Source organism: Aquarana catesbeiana, linkage group LG07 (genome assembly GCF_042186555.1).
Source record: "Aquarana catesbeiana isolate 2022-GZ linkage group LG07, ASM4218655v1, whole genome shotgun sequence".
In the NCBI taxonomy this organism is placed as follows: domain Eukaryota; kingdom Metazoa; phylum Chordata; class Amphibia; order Anura; family Ranidae; genus Aquarana; species Aquarana catesbeiana.
The window spans coordinates 92,162,738-92,183,109 of record NC_133330.1 but is presented as its reverse complement, the minus strand read 5'-3'; the positions used below and the strand labels follow the sequence as shown (position 1 = coordinate 92,183,109).

Below are 20,372 nucleotides of genomic sequence, written 5' to 3'. Positions count from 1 at the left end.
CTTAATACAGTGTATATATATATATATATGCAACACCTGGGATGCATATATATACACAATACACTGTAAGTGCAGCTAACTGACTGACTGTTCTGCCTAATCTATCTAACTCAAATCAAATGTCACTGTCTGTCTCTCTCTCTCTCAATGAACGCCGGAACACACACTACACAGGGCCGCCGTGCAGGCGGCCTTATATAGTGTGGGGCGTGTACTAAATCCCCTGAGCCATAATTGGCCAAAGCCTCCTTGGCTTTGGCCAATTACGGCTCTCTGTTCAGGCGGCGCTGTGATTGGCCAAGCATGCAGGTCATAGTGCATGCTTGGCCAATCATCAGCCAGCAATGCACTGCGATGCCGCAGTGAATTATGGGCCGTGACGCGCCACACGAATTTGGCGCGAACGGCCCATATCGTTCGCAATTCGACGAACGATCGAACAGCCGATTATAAGTCTGAGTACTTATAACACAGGATTTAAAGGGCCCCAACGCTGGCAGACTGTGTGTGTGTCTGTGAATAGAATTCCCACTGGCCAGTAGTTAGCTAGAACCTACAAGACCTAGCTAGGCTCTTATAGTCAGTAATATAACTTTTGGGAAATTGTTGAACATTATTTTTGTATTGTGCAACTGACAGTTTTGTTCACCACTCGCTCAGTGCATTTCAGGCAAGGCCTCTCACTGGCGGTTAAAGTGAATGAACACCAATCCTGTTTTAATTTACCGAGCAGTTGTATTATATCATTGCATTTAATATTGGTACTCTGTTAATCAGTTTATCTCTTTTCAGGGCTTATTGCTAGTTTTAATAAAGCCCAGCTAAAAGTTTAAACGGTGTATTGGTGTTACTTGGATCCAGCAGCCCTTCCGGGGGTAGCGCTACATACGGCTGATATCTGATTAGAAAACAAACTGACCTACAGTTTTCATCCTTGAGTACTTACAGAGCTGAGTGCAGTTATTTCTATTTATTAATCTACATCATCCAGGGAGTTGTGCTCAATTCTTCATACTCTCAATGCTCTAAAAAGCTAAAATTCTAGCTAAAAGCTAATTCCTTGGGGTTCTGTCCTTGGACCATGATTCTTTAAATTATTTATAAAGTATGTAGTGCTTGAGATTCAAATCATTATTTCTTTGTTATTTTGACAGTTTTATCAATGTTGGGCAACTCAGTCATGTCTAACTCGAGTTCTCTCGACGACCAGCGCACGCCGATGTACGTCGGCAGAATGGTACTGGCAGGCAAAAGGGCGTACAGGTACGTCCCCTCTAAGAAGCGGTGTCGTGAGCACGTGCATGCCCGCTGTGGTCTTCGTGGCCGTGACCACGGGTCCCATGGACTCGATGTCCTCCAGGTGCCCGCGATCGTGTCACAGAAAGGAAGAACGGGGAGATGCTTATGTAAACAAAGCATTCCTCATTCTGCCTAGTGACAGGACAGTGATCTACTGCTCTCTGTGTCGAGAGCAATGATCACTGTCCTGTGTGTTCAAGCCCAGCCCCCTTACAGTTAGAATCACTCCCTAGGACACACTTAACCCCTTCACTGCCCCCTAGTGGTTAACCCCTTCACTGCCAGTTTCATTTACACAGTAATCAATGCATTTTTAATCGCACTGATCGCTGTATAAATGACAATGGTCCCAAAAATGTGTCAAAAATGTCCGATGTGTCTGCCATAATGTCTAAGTCCCAATAAAAATTGCAGATTGCCACCATTGCTAATAAAAAAAAATTAAAAATAAAAATGCCATAAAACTATCCCCTATTTTGTAGACGCTATACATTTTATGCAAACCAATCAGTATACACTTATTGCAGGTTTTTTTTTACTAAAAATATGTAGAAGAATATATATCGGCCTAAACTGAGAAAAAAAAATTGTTTTTTTATATATTTTTGGGGGATATTTATTATAGCAAAAAGTAAAAAATACTGCGTTTTTTTCAAAATTGTCGCTCTTTTTTTGTTTATAGCGCAAAAAATTAAAACTGCAGAGGCGATCAAATACCACCAAAAGAAAGCGCTATGTGTGGGAAAAAAAAGGATGTCAATTTTGTTTGGGTACAGCGTCGCAGGACCGCACTATTGTCAGTTCGAATCGCAAAAAAACGCTCTGGTCTTTGGGCAGCCAAATGATCCGGGGCTGAAGTGGCTAGAGTACATTATAAATCAACTTCTCTCTTGTTTATCACATTGCAAAAAATTGGTTCTTCTATGGTGTTCTATCTGAACTGTCTCCAATAAAGTATCCTGAGGGTGATACCAGCGGTGTGCGACCCTCCTTTTTAACTGCCATAGAATTGTATTATGCCCATAATAATTATAAACAGATGTCCAGAGCACCCCCCCCTTAAATTAGATGTCAAGAGCCCCCCACCATCAAAAGTCAAGAGTCCCCCAACCTCTCTTACATCACAGTGCACCCCCTTTACCTTGTGCTGCTGCCAGGAAGGTGGAAAGTGGGGGCGAAGCTTAGAAGCAGAAATTGCAGGGTCTGGTGGACCGGAGGAGGGCTGGATTTAGCTGTCGAAAGCTAATACCAGGAGAGGGGGAGATGAGGGGGTGCTGTGGCTGTAAAGAGAGGTGCAGGATCTCTGAGAGGAGTTCTGCCCTCTCTGCTGATGACTGCTGAGACAAGGTGGGGGAAGAGACAAGGGGGATACCGCAGCTGCAGGAAAGATGCAAGGGCTACATCAAACGGTCTGGCAGGTTGGATTCAGCTCGTGGGCATTGTGTTTGACACATGTGCTTTAAAGGAACATTGCTGCTAGAAATGCTAATCTTGACTCATGAGAACGGCTTGCTGACAGAGGCCTTTAAAACCTTAAGGTATGCAAAATGGTTAAACAGTAATTACTAAATAAAGTGGTGCATGACAAAACTTCAAGAATTGGTCTGGTCAACTAAGACATTGACCAGAAGCTGTGCATCATATCGATCAAGCAAATTTAAAAGACAAAGACAACAAACCACATACATAATTATTACTGCTTTTATTTATTTATTTTTAAATCTGAATTTATTATCTTTTCACAGCATTATAAAAAAAAAACACAGGGAAGCTGTGAACAAATTACATACTGTTAGTATGCTCTTGTTAAATAAACCTTTCCTTAACATGGGAGCTGTCATTCCTGACCTCCATTTGAAAACGCTAGTTGCCTGGCTACCTAGTTGACCCTCTGGCCTTAGTTATTTTTATCTTCTGACCTAGAAAAAGTAATCTTATCTCCTGGGTTAGGTACTCAAAATTTTGAAGCCAGCAAAAATGATAATGAGTCATTGATTTTCAATAAAAAAGTTTCAGTAAAAGAGTTTTGGTATACTGATGCTCCAGTGTCTGGTGATCAGAGGGGTTTTGGTGACATGGTACAACTTGGAGTTTAGAGCAGTTGGCAAACACATCCTCTGGCAGAAAAATCCAGTCACATTCATCCTCTAAGCCAGTGATTGTCAACTTATAAGCTTAAGGGAGCCTAAAATGTGGCCCCTGACATCACCAAAGGGCCACACATAATGTTAAATATATATGATGCTTGAGAGGACTGTGAGAAATTGCAGACCTAATAAAGGAAATAAGGTTCAGTGAGTGTGGACATGCTACATTTTTTGGCTTGGGATATGCTGCAGAAGACAAGACTAAACTGGGAGCATGAGGCTAGTAGAGAACAATGCTATTACCCTAATTAATGTACCTGCTACAGGTTGCTGATGTCTGAGAGCTGCATATCATATACAAAAGGGCTGCAAGCAGCCCTGGGGCCGCAGGTTGGGCACCAGGGCTCTAAGCAATCTCTTGGTACCCTCATCTAACAAAAAGATGCTTTGTTTGTTGCTATACACTATTGGGAGCTATGCAGCCAACTTACAAGGTGAGTATGTTTTAACTCCTTTATTCTCATCAATCTACCAACAGTGTGCCCTCTTCTTTTTGCTCTACAGAACTAATGAAACTACAGGACGGTATCCAAAATGCTGCCCTGCTACTGTGAACACATATATATGCTAATTCAGTGGAACCTCTCCAGATTTCAGAGGGGATCTCCCCAATAAATGGGGTAATTTCTCAGTGTTGAGGAATCATCAATAACAGCTTTCATGTCACAGGAAAGGTTACCTTCAAATGTTTTATAGAATCCTAATGCCAGGCCATGTTATCTGGCGCTCATCATATCTGATGAAAACATTGTTCACATGCTAAAACATGGTGGCCATTTTAATGAACACCTCTGTGAATTTCTTTTGCAGAAACAAAATATATAACCAAGGACATTTAACCTCCTGTGTTTGTTATTATTCATGTTATTAGACTTTAAAATGTGATGCTTGGATCAGCGGTTTTAGTACATGATATTGCTACATCTTTGCTTTATTGCTGGGCATAGTTATTGGTGCATTAGTGGCCACTACTGCTACATTATATGTTATCTGATGTGTAAGCATTTTACTGTGTACTAGTACATAATGCACAGCATGAAGTTCTACCCAATTAGAATTACTAAATCTGTGAGCCTTATTGCTTCTACAGTCTCAAATGCAGTAGACAAGAAAAAATCATTACAGATTTTTTTTCTTAATAAACTTTTGTTTTATTTTTTTTTACTATATCAATAAAGACCTTATGTTAAAAAGAATGTATATGTATACTAGTTTGCAAAGCATTAAAAGTGTATTGGCAGCCTTTGTAATTAATTTAGTTGGTTCTATTTCCACTAGGAAAGAGGGAGGTGGATGAGTCACTGGCTGAATCAGTTGTATGTGTTTAATCTGATCTCTTCTGACATAATGGCATGTGATGAATACAACAGTCATATATATAGAAATACAGTTTTATACAGAAGAATATGTTATATACATGGGACATACTATAATATATATATATATAATGGCAACTACAGTATTATTTTTTACAGAAATTCAAATCCTACAGCAAGGAACCACAGTATGCAGCCACATCAGCCTTTCTCAACCTGGGTTCCATGGAACCTTGGGATTCCTCTAGAGGTTGCTAGAGATTCCCTTCACAATGAGCAATTTCATCCTCTCAGATAAAGTAACTGCTGACACCAATTTTATTTAGCTGTAAGCAGGAATTCTGTCCTATGACTACAAGTTAAAGGAACATTGTTCCCAGTGTCCATCACGCTAATGTACCATGAGCTGCAAACGTAGTAATTATTTGCAGGGGTTCCTTGAGACCAGATAGTTATTTAAATGGTCACTCCATGTTAAAAATGTTGAGAAAGGCTGTTCTTTATAGTCATTCCAAAGCTTTTGCAGTATATGAATACAAATACTTTATCCAGAAGTTTTATTACATGCAAATAAAACCATGTTTTGAGTATGCACAGAGTCCTTTATCAAGACATTTATAAATAATTGATAAAGCAACCAGCTGTAACAGTCGTGTTGGTTTTTCCATATGCAATAAAACGTTGTTAATAATAAAGACTCTTTTGAGGTGCTAGTTCTCATTACCTACATACATACAATGGTTCCATTTGTTTGGTGATTAGAGTTCATAATAGTGGCTTTTTTAGATCAAGGTGTATAGTGTAGACTGTTTTATTACCCAATGGAGAGAATTGACACCAACTTTGTGTCCCTGTGACACCAGGACAATAATTGAAGGTGTCAGGGAATTCATAGACAATAAAAAATCCTCCCAGAGGTTCTAATCCTTTCCGATTCTTCTGATGGAAACAAGAAAAAAGGTGCAAGAAATGTGGATCCAACAGTAAACCTTGAACAATAATATTGCATGCAGTTTTGGTGCGAATAAAATAAGTCTTTAGTGATCAGTTTGAATTCCTCCTGAATGTGCAAATGCTTAATGTCCATTTTCAATTTGAACTTTTTGGTGCTAAAGATTAACAGACAAATGTAAGCCTCTGAAATTTAGTCATAGAAAATACTTCAGCTTGATTTATTTTTTCATAACCAAAGCTCATTGGATTCCTGTCAAGGCTCCCTATTTGCTCCAGCTTGAAGCAGCTTGTATGCAATAATAAAAAAATAGGACTTAAAAAATAGGCAACAGACAGGAAGGGACTACGGTTATTTTCTAGAGTACATTGAAAAAATTGCTGTACTGCCTGAAAATACAATGTTATGGCAAATACTGTATATTAAAAATTCATGGCTTAACAGAAAAAGTTGATCCCTTTTTTTTCTATAAAACGTAATAAACTTCTGCACTTACCATAATATATACTTTCATTTGAGGTGTGAAGAATGGAGGGATATAAAACACGAATAATGAAATCATATCTGCAGTTCCCATTCAGCAGCAGTGATAGTGTTATGCAATAGAAAAAGCAGTTTTTTTTACAGCCTTATGCCCCGTACACACGGTCGGACATTGATTGGACATTCCGACAACAAAATCCTAGGATTTTTTCCGACGGATGTTGGCTCAAACTTGTCTTGCATACACACGGTCACACAAAGTTGTAGAAAATCCGATCATTCTGAACGCGGTGACGTAAAACACGTACGTTGGGACTACAAACGGGGCAGTAGCCAATAGCTTTCATCTCTTTATTTATTCTGAGCATGCGTGGTACTTTTTATGCGTCGGATTTGTGTACACACGATCAGAAATTCCGACATCGGATTTTGTTGTCGGAAAATTTTATAGCTTGCTTTCAAACTTTGTGTGTCGGAAAATCCGATAAAAAATGTGTGATGAAGCCCACACACGGTCGGAATTTCCGACAACAAGGTCCTATCACACATTTTCCGTCGGAAAATCCGACCGTGGGTACAGGGCATTAGAGTTTTGGCACAGATTAGACATGTTTCAGAAGGCAAGGTTTAGTGCATAACAGTATTTCTCCTCAAATGTTATTTCATTTATGCTTGTATTGTATTTGTACAGGAGTGAATGCTTTCAATTTTAAGCGCACTGCCTATTTGCTATTGCTTTTCACAAACTGGTATTGGCTGCATCTTTTGTCTGGGAAGGAACATACCACAGTCTGGATTTGGTGATTCATAAGTCCATACTCTATTATATTGTCTTTACTGTATAGAGATATACTCCTAGAGTAATAGGTCTCTCCTGGATGCCTTAACTTGACTGTATCAAAACACAGAAACAATTAACTTCTCAAGCTGTGCCAACTCTAATGTATATTCCTCTGATGCTAGATTTATGATTAAGGTATGATAGGGAGTGCCATTTTGGGTGTCAAAAGGTGGTGTATCTACATGCTTCAGGGATGGAAATCCATCCATGGGTGGGACAATCACTTCCAGTGGCCAGCATGCTTCTGGTTAAGCTCATTCAAGGAGAAGTACCCTGCTGAATTATCAGATATTTGTGATGCAGGTGGAACATCATGAAACACCAAAGCAGCTGTGGAGGAAGCACCTGGTGACTCAATAAAATCTTCATTTTCTTCAATCAGTTCCTCGGTTACTGGTAAGTCTGATGAGCAATCATGTTGATTTTCTGCATTGTAAAGGATTTCCTCAACAAGTATTGGCCACTGCAAGTTTCTTTGGGGTGAATCCAGCTCAAATGACTTATTGTGGAAGCCGAGACCTGCTATGGAGAACGGGGCACATAGGTAGTCAGCATGAAAAAGTGGCATGTGTTCAGTTGGGGATGACAAAGGCTCATGAGGTGTACCTGTTTGGAAACTTTGGTGGTCAACATGGTCATATGTAAGACAGTTAGGGGTAAAGTACCCCCTGTTGGAGAAACTTGATCCACAATGTATGCTCTTTGCAGTCTGAGTCTCATGTGTGTGATCAAATAGAGATTTTTGATGATGTTCCTCCTTATTCCAGTTAACAGCCACAGGAGAAATATCAGGAGGACATGGTTCTGGAGAAAATGAAGAGAATGGGAAAGGAGAGGACAACCATTTCTGTAGAGATAGGAGAAGAACAGATCGTTAATAATAGCTGAATAAAACAATATTCTGTATGTCCATTTGCAATCTTTCTGGTTATTGGATCAGATCAAACTATAGCCCACGGGCCACATCTGGCTTGCTACAATATTTTAACTGGCCCGCAGCACCCCCAGTTGGCTAGCAATCGATGTGCCCATCTCCAAATTATAATACACAGACTGATGCATCCATTGTCATTGCCAAACCTGCACCACCCCCAGCAGGCCCGGACTGGGAGAAAAAAATAGGGCTTTTAGACTGAGCAGCCATGGCATATTTACTGGCCCCTTCCCCAATCTCCATCCTAATGGAGGCGAGGGGGACTGGGAAAGAGCACAGGGGGGGTCGTAGAGCATGAGGAGATGGTAGAGAGCATAGAGGGATCTGGAGAACGTGGGGGAGTGAAGGGCACTGTGGGGGGCTGGTGGCTGGAGAGCAAGGGGGGCCAGAGAGCATGGGGGGGTTGTAGAGCATGGGGGCAGAGAGCACTGGCGGGGTCTGAGACTTGGGGACTGAAGAGCACTGGGGGGGATGGGGAGCCTGAGAGTACGGGTGGGCTGCAGAGCACAGGGGGGAAGTCAGAGAGCATGGGGGGGTGGAGAGCACATGGGTGGGGGGAGCCTGAGAGCATGGGGGGCCGAGAGCATGGGGGGGCACCTGAGAGCCCAGGGGGTGTCAAAGAGCACTGGGGGGTGGAGAGCACATGGTGGGGACCTGAGAGCCCGGGGGGCAGCAGAAAGTAGCCAGATAGAAGGATATAGAATAATCAATCTCTCTATCTTCCTCCTGCATCCTCTGAATGCATGCGGGAGAGAGAGGAGGAGAAGCAAGTTTTAAGAGGTTGCAGGAGTAGAATAGAGAGATTAATTCTTCTATGCAGCCACCCTGCCGCTCCTCCGATCCAGGCGCACAGGGAGCTTACCTTCTTTCAGGTCCGGTGTCTCCTCCATATCCCCTCCCGCATCATGATCACAGATCACCTGACCTGTAGTTTCCGCCCCCCTTCCCCAGCCTGACGGCGGAACAGAACTGGCGTGAGCTCAAGGAACAGCCCAGCTGCTTTGGTCATACCAGCACATGTGGCCTGGCATCCCCGGCGTGCCCCATAGCCTGTCCGGGCCTGTCCTCCAGTATGTATTCTCCCCTCCCTCTGCCCTGGTTGCTTGCTAAAACTCCAGCCTGAAAGGTATGGTTGGTACTCTGCTAGGCATTTATGAATGTAAGGGGGGATCTCATGGGTACTTGAGCATGTAAGAGGGGACTCTGCTGGGCATTCCTGGATGCAAGGGGGGATCTGCTGAGCACTCCAGAATGCAAGGGAGAGCTAAATATTTCATTTCAATTTTATTCATTAATTTATAAAACTTATTTTTTTTAGGCATGTGAATATATGCAAAATAAGTGATGTGGCCCTAATACTGAAAAGTTGGAGACCCCTGAACTAGATTATGCATCTATTTTTTAGAATTTCACAATTATGGAGTTTGCCAAAGCAGACCATGATGTACCATAAAAGATAAATGAGTATGTTAGCACTTCATAAAATAACTTTACAAAGCTCTTCAATTATAACGTTCTGATTCAACCTGTGCACTGTACTATAGCTGTTGATGAAGGGGACTGTAAAACTAGTCATGGGTTTAAAGTAGGAGTCAAGTGTGCAAGCTTAGTGCACCTACTGGAAGATCTTTCGCTGAAATGTGGTTCCATAAAAAACAATACTTAAATTGTCCAAGCATAGGTGTAGTAGTAATAAAGGTAGTCGAATAAAAATATGCATCAGAGCCAATTATTATTTCCCCTAACATTGACTGGAGGCTGTTTCTGCTGGAGCCCATAGACCCTTGTACTTTTAGCAAACATGGGTGAGGCAGATTCATATGACTAGAATAGGTGATAGGAGAAATCTTGTGGTATCCTTTTTTCACAGAAGATTGAATATTTATTAAAATATAATCATTCAGGGTACTTGAACGCTAACACGAGCAGCTGCGGAGGAGCGGAGGAACATACGACCCAATTGGACCCTATTGGATTTTTATTATCTCCGTCAGAAATAGAGTGTGAGTACCCTGAATGATTCAATTTTAATGAATTTGTTTAAAACGATACAGCACTATCCAGCCTTATCTTCCATATATGTACTGAGGACTACATCACTGAATAGCCCAGGATCCTGCAGAGCCTATACAATAGAACCCAGAGGTGGTTCAGCTGCGTTGTCAGACCAAATTTAAATGTGCGCTCACACGCCCTGAGGTGAGGAGAACCACAAAGGTGTGGGGGGCACAAGTTTGCTGGCACGTTTGGATTAAGTTTGGAGCACCATCACAAAGTTTCCACTACAGAGAGAATATTTATAAGGATCACAAAGTTACACCTACATAGAAAATTTTATAAGGACTTTTTCATATTCAGGTTTACTACACGTAAATGATTAAGATATTATCAATTTATTATTGGCACGTCAGCACTTTACTAATAGAATGTATTATTCACTATATAGATTTGAATTTGCAATGGATGTATATATATTTGTTGCACTACAGGATCTCTTTTAAGTGTACAGCGTGGCACATTGGTCTGTATTATTCACTCATGAGCACACATGTATGGGAGTGTGATTAGTGCCAGCAGCTGAAATAACTGCAGTTATCTATATTAAGGTTATCTGAAGTGAATATCTCTGGCAGCTCGCAAGGTTTTTTCATGGAAAGGGTGGTGGTGTGGTTTGGTGACAAAATCAAGACAAGCACCAACCTGAGTAAACAATATATATACACAAGGATTTTTAAGGGGATTTTTTGGGTGCTGAGATATTAAAACACAAATTGTTTGAAAAGGTAATTATTTTTTTACAAATAGAAAACAGATAAAAATGTTTGCTCATAAAGGACAAACATTAAAATCAATACAGCTTGTTAAAGACATTCAGCACAGTGTGGGAGTATCTTATCATAAAGGTGGTGACAATAGTGTAATTATCCTGACATTTTTGCCACCTTGGGCTTCCTCAGGGTATATGATTTGTTACACGATATGCGTCACTGACTTTAGCTCTCAGAGACTGTCAAAACAGGCCAACGCCAATGCGGCAAGCCCCAAGGGCGCACGTAGAACTGACAGGAGAGGTCCAGATGGACCTCTCCTGATAGTAAAAGCTGTTGATATTGAAAAAGATCAAGGATGCCGTATAGTGTAAAGAACACTAATTTGTGATGTCCGATGTCCAAATGAGTGTGGTCAACCTTGTTGCATCAAGGGTGACCATACTCAGTTGGACATTGTTCTCAGCCTCCCTTTTTTCCACTATTTTCCCAACTGCGGCATATCAGATAATTAGTGTTCTTTACACTATACGGCACCCTTGATCTTTTTCAATATCAACAGCTTTGTTACTCGGTCCATCTGGGCCTCTCCTGACTGTTCTATGTGCGCCCTTCGGGCTTGCCGCATTGGCCTGTTTTGAGAGTCTCTGGGAGCTAGAGTTGGTGACGCATATCATGTTACAAATCATATCCCCTGAGGAAGCCCAAGGTGGCGAAACATGTATGTTTTTTTCATATTTAGACAGTGCTAGGAGGGTCTTTTCATGCGACTGAAAGGTCATTGTTGAAAATGCACAAATTCTTTACATAACGCGCTTGGAGGATACCTTACAGCTATGGTTTTACGGAACAGTACAATTTTCACAGACAGTATTAGCAAACGTGTGCACTAGCTGTGCATATTTGCCTGTGAATTTTTTTTTTCTTTTACAATTAGTTTGATATACATATAGTAGTGTCACCCCAAATATAATTAATTTCAGTTTGAATGTAGTAATTAAAGTAATAAAAGAAAAATGTAACAGGAAACAGTGTGGGATTCCTCTTAATATCCAGGTCTGTAGCCCTAATATTCTAACCAGATCCTTATCCGGACATGTGGCCTGGGTGCCTACGGAGCTTGCAATCAAAATTAACGTAGAGTTTCCTAACTGACCCTAATCTTCCCCTATAAGTTTGTCTGCCTTCCTTATCCTTTCTCTGCAACAGCTTCTGAACACTGACACTGCTGCTCTTTGGCTGCAGCATGGGTGCAGCACAGTATACCAACCATTTTTCATGTGGGTTAGCTGCATTTTTCCATTGAGTTCTATTATTCTATTATGTCCTGCCATTTTGGTGAGCTTTCTGAAAGTGCACCAAAAGTCCTGCATGTATTATTGGTCCTTCTAAGCCGGCTGACCAGCAGTGCATTAATATATGAATATGGACAAGTGAACGGTTGCATTGGTTTGGTGGGTCTGCAAACCATGAAAAGACAAGGTTAACTTTGAACCCATAGTAGACCTGAATGTGAACCTCATCCCTAGAATTATATTATTGTCATGGTATATGGTTGGTGGGTTAGGTTTAAAAGGACCTTCAGGAGGGAAATTTTTTCTTGTGCACCAGAAGCCCCACACTGAAGCTACCAGCATCTCAGCACTGAATGAAATGTACCACACTGACTTCATAAGTTTAATTATTACCTGAAAGTTTCCTTTGTATTCAGACATTAAAGGGTCAAAAAATGAAGAAGGACTTGGTACTCCAATCCAAATGATTTTCTTAACCCTGCAAGATAAGATTAATGGGACATGTGAGTTACAATTGTCATGTACTGAAATGAACGTTAGACATAAAACACATTTTCAAAAAGAAAACTCGCAGCATTATCTACAATATGAAGTGTATCTGAAGCCAGAATTTTATTGAAAGGCTGTTGTTGCAATCTGTGCACCTACTGGGGAAATTCACCTGTCCTGGTAACTATTGTCACTGGAACAAAAAATTATGGGATCCATAACTTTTCAGTGTCACTAGAACAGGAATACAGAATATATTTTCCAACTGGGACAAGTTATGGTGATAGCTTTCCAAGAGGGGATTTCTACTCACTTTGCAGAGGCTATTTTCGCACTTCCATTTGGCTTTAGATATATTTTAACTTTAATATTTGTGATTTTGTTGTGCCTTCTTCTGTCACAAAGGCATTTGCGACAGAAGAGACCGCTAGGACCCCTTCTGTTATAAAATCACTACATGTCAGTGGTTTTTAGCTTTTTAACTTAAAGAGTAACTTCACTTTTGTTGAGAAAAAGATATTCCCCTCTGGGTGATCTATGTACATTACAAGGATTGTAACAAACTATATTGCAGGTTCCTACCTTTTGTTATCCTGGAGAAATAGCTGTTTGTTTGTCTGTGTCCATGGGCAGAGTAAATCTGTATGGGACTGGTTTTATAATTATCAATCAGCTACTGCACCTGCAGGGCTCTAATGTGGAAAATTGCAGGATCTGCACCCCTTTAGATTTGATTTCCCTTAGGGATAGTTCACCAAAAATGCAATTTTTGTTGCAGGGGTTGCTCAAAATCGAATTTGTATCTTAGTGCAGACTTCTGGGAAAATCAGTGAGCCAATCACACAAGCAGGAAATGACATATCAGGGGAGCGTTCTGTACACCATCTGTGCACAGAAAACCTCCAGGTAGCCATAATGCATTGCATTTTACAGAAAATTGTCGCAATTGTATACGAAATATATTTATTTTATTATTTTCTCTTTTTTTTTTCCCCGCGAAAGTGGAAATTGCAACAACAATTATGCGGTTGTGTGACGCTGTACCCAAATAAAATTGATGTCCTTTTTTCCCACAAATAGAGCTTTCTTTTGGTGCTATTGGATTACTGCTGCGATTTTTATTTTTTGCTCTATAAACAAAAAAAGGAACGACAATATTGAAAAAAAAACAAAAAACTATATTTTTTACTTTCTGCTATAAAACACACCCAATAAATTAAAAAAAAAAATCTAATTTCTTAATCAATTTAGGTCAATATGTATTCTGCTACATATTTTTGGTAAAAAAAATCCCCATATACGTATATTGATTGGTTTGCACAAACGTTATAGCGTCTACAAACTATGGGATATTTTTATGACATTTTTATTTAGTTATTTATTTTTACTAGTAATGGTGGCAATCAGTGATTTTAGCGGGACTGCCACATTGCGGACAAATTGGACACCTATCAAGGGCGATGAAAGGGTTAAGTGTGCTAGTATCTGGTGCTTGCTAACTGTGTGGGGGATGGACTGACTGAGGGAACACAGTGATCCGTGTTCCTGCTTAGCAAGATCTGTGTCCTCCCCTTTCATATGGTGGTCTGCCTTGTTTACATAGGCAGATTGCCATTCTGCCTCTCTGGTGAAAGATTGCAGGTGGACAGCGGACATCGGGCTTCCCCTCTGTCCAATGGGTGTGCGCGCCCACAGTATCTATTGAACGAAATGACGTACAGGTATGTGATTTTGCGCAATAGAGCCGCCCTGTCACACTATATATGCGGTAGGCGGTCCTTAAGTGGTTAAAGCTGAAGTCCAGGATAAATGGATAAATACTCCAATGGAATATATGTATATAGTAGCTGTTTAACCTGCTAATGTATTTGATTCCTGTCCAGCGAGTACTAGAGGGGGAAAAGCCAGGCTGGTGATGTGACTTTTCCCCGCTGCAGTTAGAACTGAAAAACAAAGCCACCTCACTATCCCCAGCCTGTGAGTGGACAGGGATAAGGCCTCCTCCAACTCAGGTTATGTCTCTACTCTTCCATTCTGTCAACATTACTCTGACAGTTGTCCACACGGTAAAATGCTGCGTTTTACTGTGCAGACTAGTGTGAACAAGCCCTTTAGATACATCCACTTAGAAATTGATAACATTTTCATTTTTATATAGATTCAAGTCATTGATATAACTGACTTTTATCCACATGTAAAAACTCTAGGCCTTTTTGACATTGTGTTCTAGACAGCCAGAAGCACTGACCCTTTAAGGTTTGATAAAGACCCATCAGACTCTACAGCCAATAAGGCTCTACAACATACACATGTGCTAAAGGGAATTATGCAGTGGCGGAACTTTCAGGGTCGCAGCAGTCCAGTGGCGGCTGGTGCTCAAAATTTTTTTGGGGGGGGCGCAAACAAACGATTTTGTTGGCGCAAAAAATTCTGAAAAAAAGAAAAAAACATCAAACGCCGCCACTGTGCCATCAATTGTCGCCACTGTGCCTTCAATTGCTGCCACTGTGCCATCAAACACAGCCACTGTGCCATCAATGGCTGCCACTGTACCCATCAAACGCAGCCACTGTGCCCATCAAACACTCCCACTGTGCAGTGTAAGTGAAGCATAAGAGGGAGATATGCACATGAATTATAATATTATTCACTCCAGCCCCCCTCCCTTACAAATATAATACAACAGCCTGGCACTGACAGCCATCATACTTACCTTACACAGGCAGCTCCGCTCGGGCTGTGCGTCCCACGGAGCTGCCAATGTCACTTCTGGTTTCCATCTGGTCTCTGGAACAGGGAAGATGGAAGTAACTTGAACAACAAAGCATCCGCCCGTAGTAATACTACGGGTGGATTCTGCCCGGTGCAATGGATTGTGCCACAAGGCACCAGCCTTGCGGCACAATCCATCGTACTAGGCAACAAGCCCACAAATGAAGTTCCTCGTCTGCAATCTCGTGATTGCATAGACATGGCGCTTCCCATAGTGCATTGTGTCTGGCGCCCGAACACAGTGCACTCAAGGACCCTTTTTTCTATTTTTTTTTTTTTTAAAGGGCCATTTTTAAAAATGTTTTTTTCTTAATTTTTTTGTGACTGCCTGGAAGGGCGGCGGCACCCGTGCGCCCCCTATGGACGGGCCGCCACTGCAGCAGTCGCACTTGCGACTGGGCCCTGGTGTTCTGCCACTGTGGGGAGGCCCAAGACCCGGCATATCCCCTGCACCTCTGGATGCCCCTTTTAGTAAGCAGTGGGGGAAGGTGGGAGGTGGCAATCGGCAGCTCTTTGGTGTTCGCAGGTCACGGCATCTCCCTGGGGCTTGTAGTTCTCTCACCGATTGTATACAGTGGAAAGGGGAGGGGCCTCTGACCCGAGCATGTATCGGCTTCACTTTTCAGTGAGTCGCTCTACTTCTACACTCTTCCCGATACATGCACGGGTCAGAGGCCCCTCCCCTCTCCACTGTATACATTTGGAGAGAGAACTACAAGCCCCAGGGAGATCCCACGACCCGCAGGCACCATAGAGCTGCAGATCGCCGCCTCCCACCTTCCCCCAGAGACCAGTCAGGTACACGGGGAACCTCTGGAAGGGGGGGTGGCTGTTTAGGGACCCTGATGTAAGGAAGGGGCTGTCTGGGAACCCTGAAGTAAGGGGGCCCTCTGTGGGCATCTGATGTAAAGGGGGCCTTCTGGGGACCCTGATGTAAGGGGGAGCCCTCTGGGGATCTTGATGTAAGGAAGGGGCTCCCTGGGGACCCTGATGTAAAGAAGGGGCTCTCTGGGGACCCTGATGTAAGGAAGGGGCTTTCTGGGGGACCTTGATGTAAAGGGAGGCTCTTTGGGGACACTGATGTAAGGGGGGCTCTCTAGGGACACTGATGTAAGGGGAGGCTGTCTGGGGACCCTGATGTAAGCAGGGGCTCTCTGGGGACCCTGATGTAAGGAGGGGCTCTCTGGGGACCCTGATGTAAGGAGGGGCTCTCTGGGGACCCTGATGTAAGGAGGGGCTCTCTGGGGACCCTGATATAAGGAGGGGCTCTCTGGGGACCCTGATATAAGGAGGGGCTCTCTGGGGACCATAATGTAAGGGAGCTCTCTAGGGACCCTGATGTAAGAGGGGGAGGGCTCTCTGGAGACCCTGATGTAAGGGGGGTCTCTCTGTAGACCCTGATGTAAGGAGGAGGGCTATCTGGGGACCCTGATGTAAGGAGGGTTCTCTGGGGACCCTGATGTAAGGAGGGGGCTCTCTGGGGACCCTGATGTAAGGAGGGGCTCTCTGGGGACCCTGATGTAAGGAGGGGCTCTCTGGGGACCCTGATATAAGGAGGGGCTCTCTGGGGACCCTGATATAAGGAGGGGCTCTCTGGGGACCATAATGTAAGGGAGCTCTCTAGGGACCCTGATGTAAGAGGGGGAGGGCTCTCTGGAGACCCTGATGTAAGGGGGGTCTCTCTGTAGACCCTGATGTAAGGAGGGCTATCTGGGGACCCTGATGTAAGGAGGGTTCTCTGGGGACCCTGATGTAAGGAGGGGGCTCTCTGGGGACCCTGATGTCAGGAGGGGCTCTCTGGGGACCCTGATGTAAGGAGGGGGCTCTCTGGGGACCCTGATGTAAGGAGGGGGCTCTCTGGGGATCCTGATGTAAAGGGGAGGCTCTCTTGGGACCCTGATGTAAGGAGGGGGCTCTCTGGGGATATATATATATATACACACACACACACATTTTATGAATACATACATACACACACACACACACACACACACGTATATTATATACAGTATCTCACAGAAGTGAGTACACCCCTCACATTTTTGTAAATAATATTTTATTATATCTTTTCATGTGACAACACTGAAGAAATTACACTTTGCTACAATGTAAAGTAGTCAGTTTACAGCTTGTATAACAGTGTAAATTTGTTGTCCCCTCAAAACAACTCACACAGCCATTAATGTCTAAATCGCTGGCAACAAAAGTGAGTACATCCCTAAGTGAAAATGTGCAAATTGGGCCCAAAGTGTCAATATTTTGTGTGGCCACTATTATTTTCCAGCACTGCCTTAACCCTCTTGGGCATGGGGTTCACCAGAGCTTCAAAGATTGCCACTGGAGTCCTCTTCCACTTCTCCATGATGACATCACGGAGCTGGTGGATGTTAGAGACCTTGCGCTCCTCCACCTTCCATTTGTGGATTCCCCACAGATGCTCAATAGGGTTTAGGTCTAGAGACATGCTTGGCCAGTCCATCACCTTTACCCTCAGCTTCTTTAGCAAGGCAGTGGTCGTCTTAGAGGTGTGTTTGGGGTCTTTATGTTAAAATACTGCTCTGTAGCCCAGTCTCTTAAGGGAGGGGATCATGTTCTGCTTCAGTATGTCACAGTTCACGTTGGCATTCATGGTTCCCTCAATGAACTATAGTTCTCCAGTGCCAGCAGTACTCATGCAGCCCCAGACCATGACACTCCCACCACCATGCTTGACTGTAGGCAAGACACTCCCACAGACGCTTGACACTATCTGAACCAAATAAGTTTATCTTGGTCTAATCAGACCACAGGGCATGGTTGCAGTAATCCATGTACTTAGTCTGCATGTCTTCAGCAAACTGTTTGCGGGCTTTCTTGTGCATCATCTTTAGAAGATGCTTCCTTCTGGGACGACAGCCATGCAGACCAATTTGATGCAGTGTGAGGCGTATGGTCTGAGCACTGACAGGCTGACCCCCCACCCCTTCAACCTCTGCTACAATATTGGCAGTACTCATATCTCTATTTCCCAAAGACAACCTCTGGATATGATGCTAAGAACGTGCACTCAACTTCTTTGGTTGACCATGGCGAGGCCTGTTTTGGTGGAACCTGTCCTGTTAAACCGCTGTATGGTCTTGGCCACCGTGCTGCAGCTCAGTTTCAGGGTCTTGGCAATCTTCCTATAGCCTAGGCCATCTTTATGTAGAGCAACAATTCTTTTTTTTTCAGATCCTCAGAGAGTTCTTTGCTATGAGGTGCCATGTTGAACTTCCAGTGACCAGTATGAGAGAGTGAGAGCGATAACACCAAATTTAACACACCTGCTCCCCATTTACACCTGAGACCTTGTAACACTAACAAGTCACATGACACTGGGGAAGAAAAATGGCTAATTGGGCCCAATTTGGACATTTTCACTTAGGGGTGAACTTTTGTTGCCAGCGGTTTAGACATTAATGGCTGTGTGTTGAGTGTCATTTCTTCAGTGTTGTCAAATGAAAAGATATAATAAAATATTTACCAAAATGTGAGGGGTGTACTCACTTTTGTGTGATACTGTACATGTGTATGCCCGCTCAAGCGTATGACTCTCTTTACTTCGCTGCTATAGGCTCTAGCCCGAGATCTTTTGTAGACCTAGCAATGCCCCTGGTGGGGGCCCTTCATGGTTTCTTGCACCGGAGCCCTGAAGATTCTAGTTACGCCTCTGGAATTATGCTGACAGGAGAAGAGAGCAAAGTGAACAGAGCTATGACCTCATCAGTCCCCTGCCTCTTCACTGTCAAATTAGCAATTAGTTGAATTTTGACCACATTTTCTTGACCAAGCTATGATGATTTGGCTGTGTTATCTGTCATAGGTGCCTACATCACAGTAGCTGCATAGATTTACAAATACTTTCATCGGCTTTTTAATAGCAAAACAAACTATAGTTATTTTTGAAAGTCCAATATAAGCTTGCTTGAAAAATCTCCTTTCAGTTTGCAAGGTTTGCCTGCCTGCTGGCCTCTTTCCACAAATTCCTGGATTTTCTGCATGCTTTGCAGATTCTCCTCCGCTGTTTACTTTCAGTTTCTAAGGACTACATATCCCATAGTACCTTGCTGTCTATGAGCAATGATTCCTGTACTGACTCCGCCTCCTATCACTCCTCCTCTCACAATCTTTAAATGAATATATGATTTTACATTTTGACCAAAGATATACATTAAACTTTGTACATAGCTGCTTTTCTGGAGATTGGTGTTATGCAAAACTGAAGCTTCATTTAAATATCCTCATCCTCTAATATATGCAAATTCATAGTGCGGTTTTGTGTAATACTATACCTATTCTTCTGGTTGAAGATGATCACCATTACTATAAACAAGGGCACAAGGACCATAGCCACTATCAACAATGATGTCATGTTTGAGCCTGTAAGATATAACAAATGACAAATGTCATACTTTATGTATACTGTATAATATATATATATATATATATATATATATATATATATATATATATATATATATATATATATATCTGTATATATACAGTGGGTAAAATAAGTATTGAACACGTCACCGTTTTTCTAGGTAAATATATTTCTAATGGTGCTATTGACATGAAATTTTCACCACATGTTGGTAACAACCCATGCAATCCATACATAAAAAGAAACCAATACAATAGGTTCAGAAATTAGGTTATGTGTAATAAAATGAAGTGTCTGTTGTGCGCAACATTGTCAAGAAGTTTACAGTCCATGGCACTGTAACTAATCTCCCTAGACATGGACAAAAGAGAAAAATTGAGCAAAGAGTTTGCCAAAACATACCTGAGGAAGCCGAAATCCTTTTTGGAGAACGTGCTGTGGACAGACGAACAAAATTATAGCTTTTTGGTAAAGCCTATCAATCTACTGTTTTCAAAAAATGAAATGAGGTCTTTAAAGAAAAGAATATAGTCCCTACAGTCAAACATGGTGGAGGTTCCCTGATGTTTTGGGGTTGCTTTGCTGCTTCAGGCACTGGATGTCTTGCCTGTGTGCATGGCATTATAAAGTCTGAAGACTACCACAGAATTCTGGGGTGCAACGTAAGGCCCAGT

At 42.5% G+C, this 20,372-nt stretch overlaps 1 protein-coding gene across 3 annotated transcripts in view; it reads right to left on the bottom strand.

The window, feature by feature from the left end:
* Positions 1 to 2,986: 2,986 nt before the first annotated feature.
* IL2RB (interleukin 2 receptor subunit beta) overlaps positions 2,987 to 20,372 on the bottom strand; it is an 83,397-nt gene continuing 66,011 nt past the window's right edge. For 2 of the 3 annotated variants that reach the window (XM_073592480.1, XM_073592482.1), the window contains exons 9-12: positions 20,101 to 20,133; positions 19,607 to 19,694; positions 12,429 to 12,513; positions 2,987 to 7,885 (exon numbers count right to left, since the gene is read on the bottom strand). In XM_073592480.1, coding sequence (XP_073448581.1) covers positions 7,259 to 7,885; positions 12,429 to 12,513; positions 19,607 to 19,694; positions 20,101 to 20,133 — 833 coding nt within the window. In that variant the 3' untranslated portion in view covers positions 2,987 to 7,258. The remainder of the gene's footprint in view (positions 7,886 to 12,428; positions 12,514 to 19,606; positions 19,695 to 20,100; positions 20,134 to 20,372) is intronic. The other variant, XM_073592483.1, reaches the window with a different exon arrangement.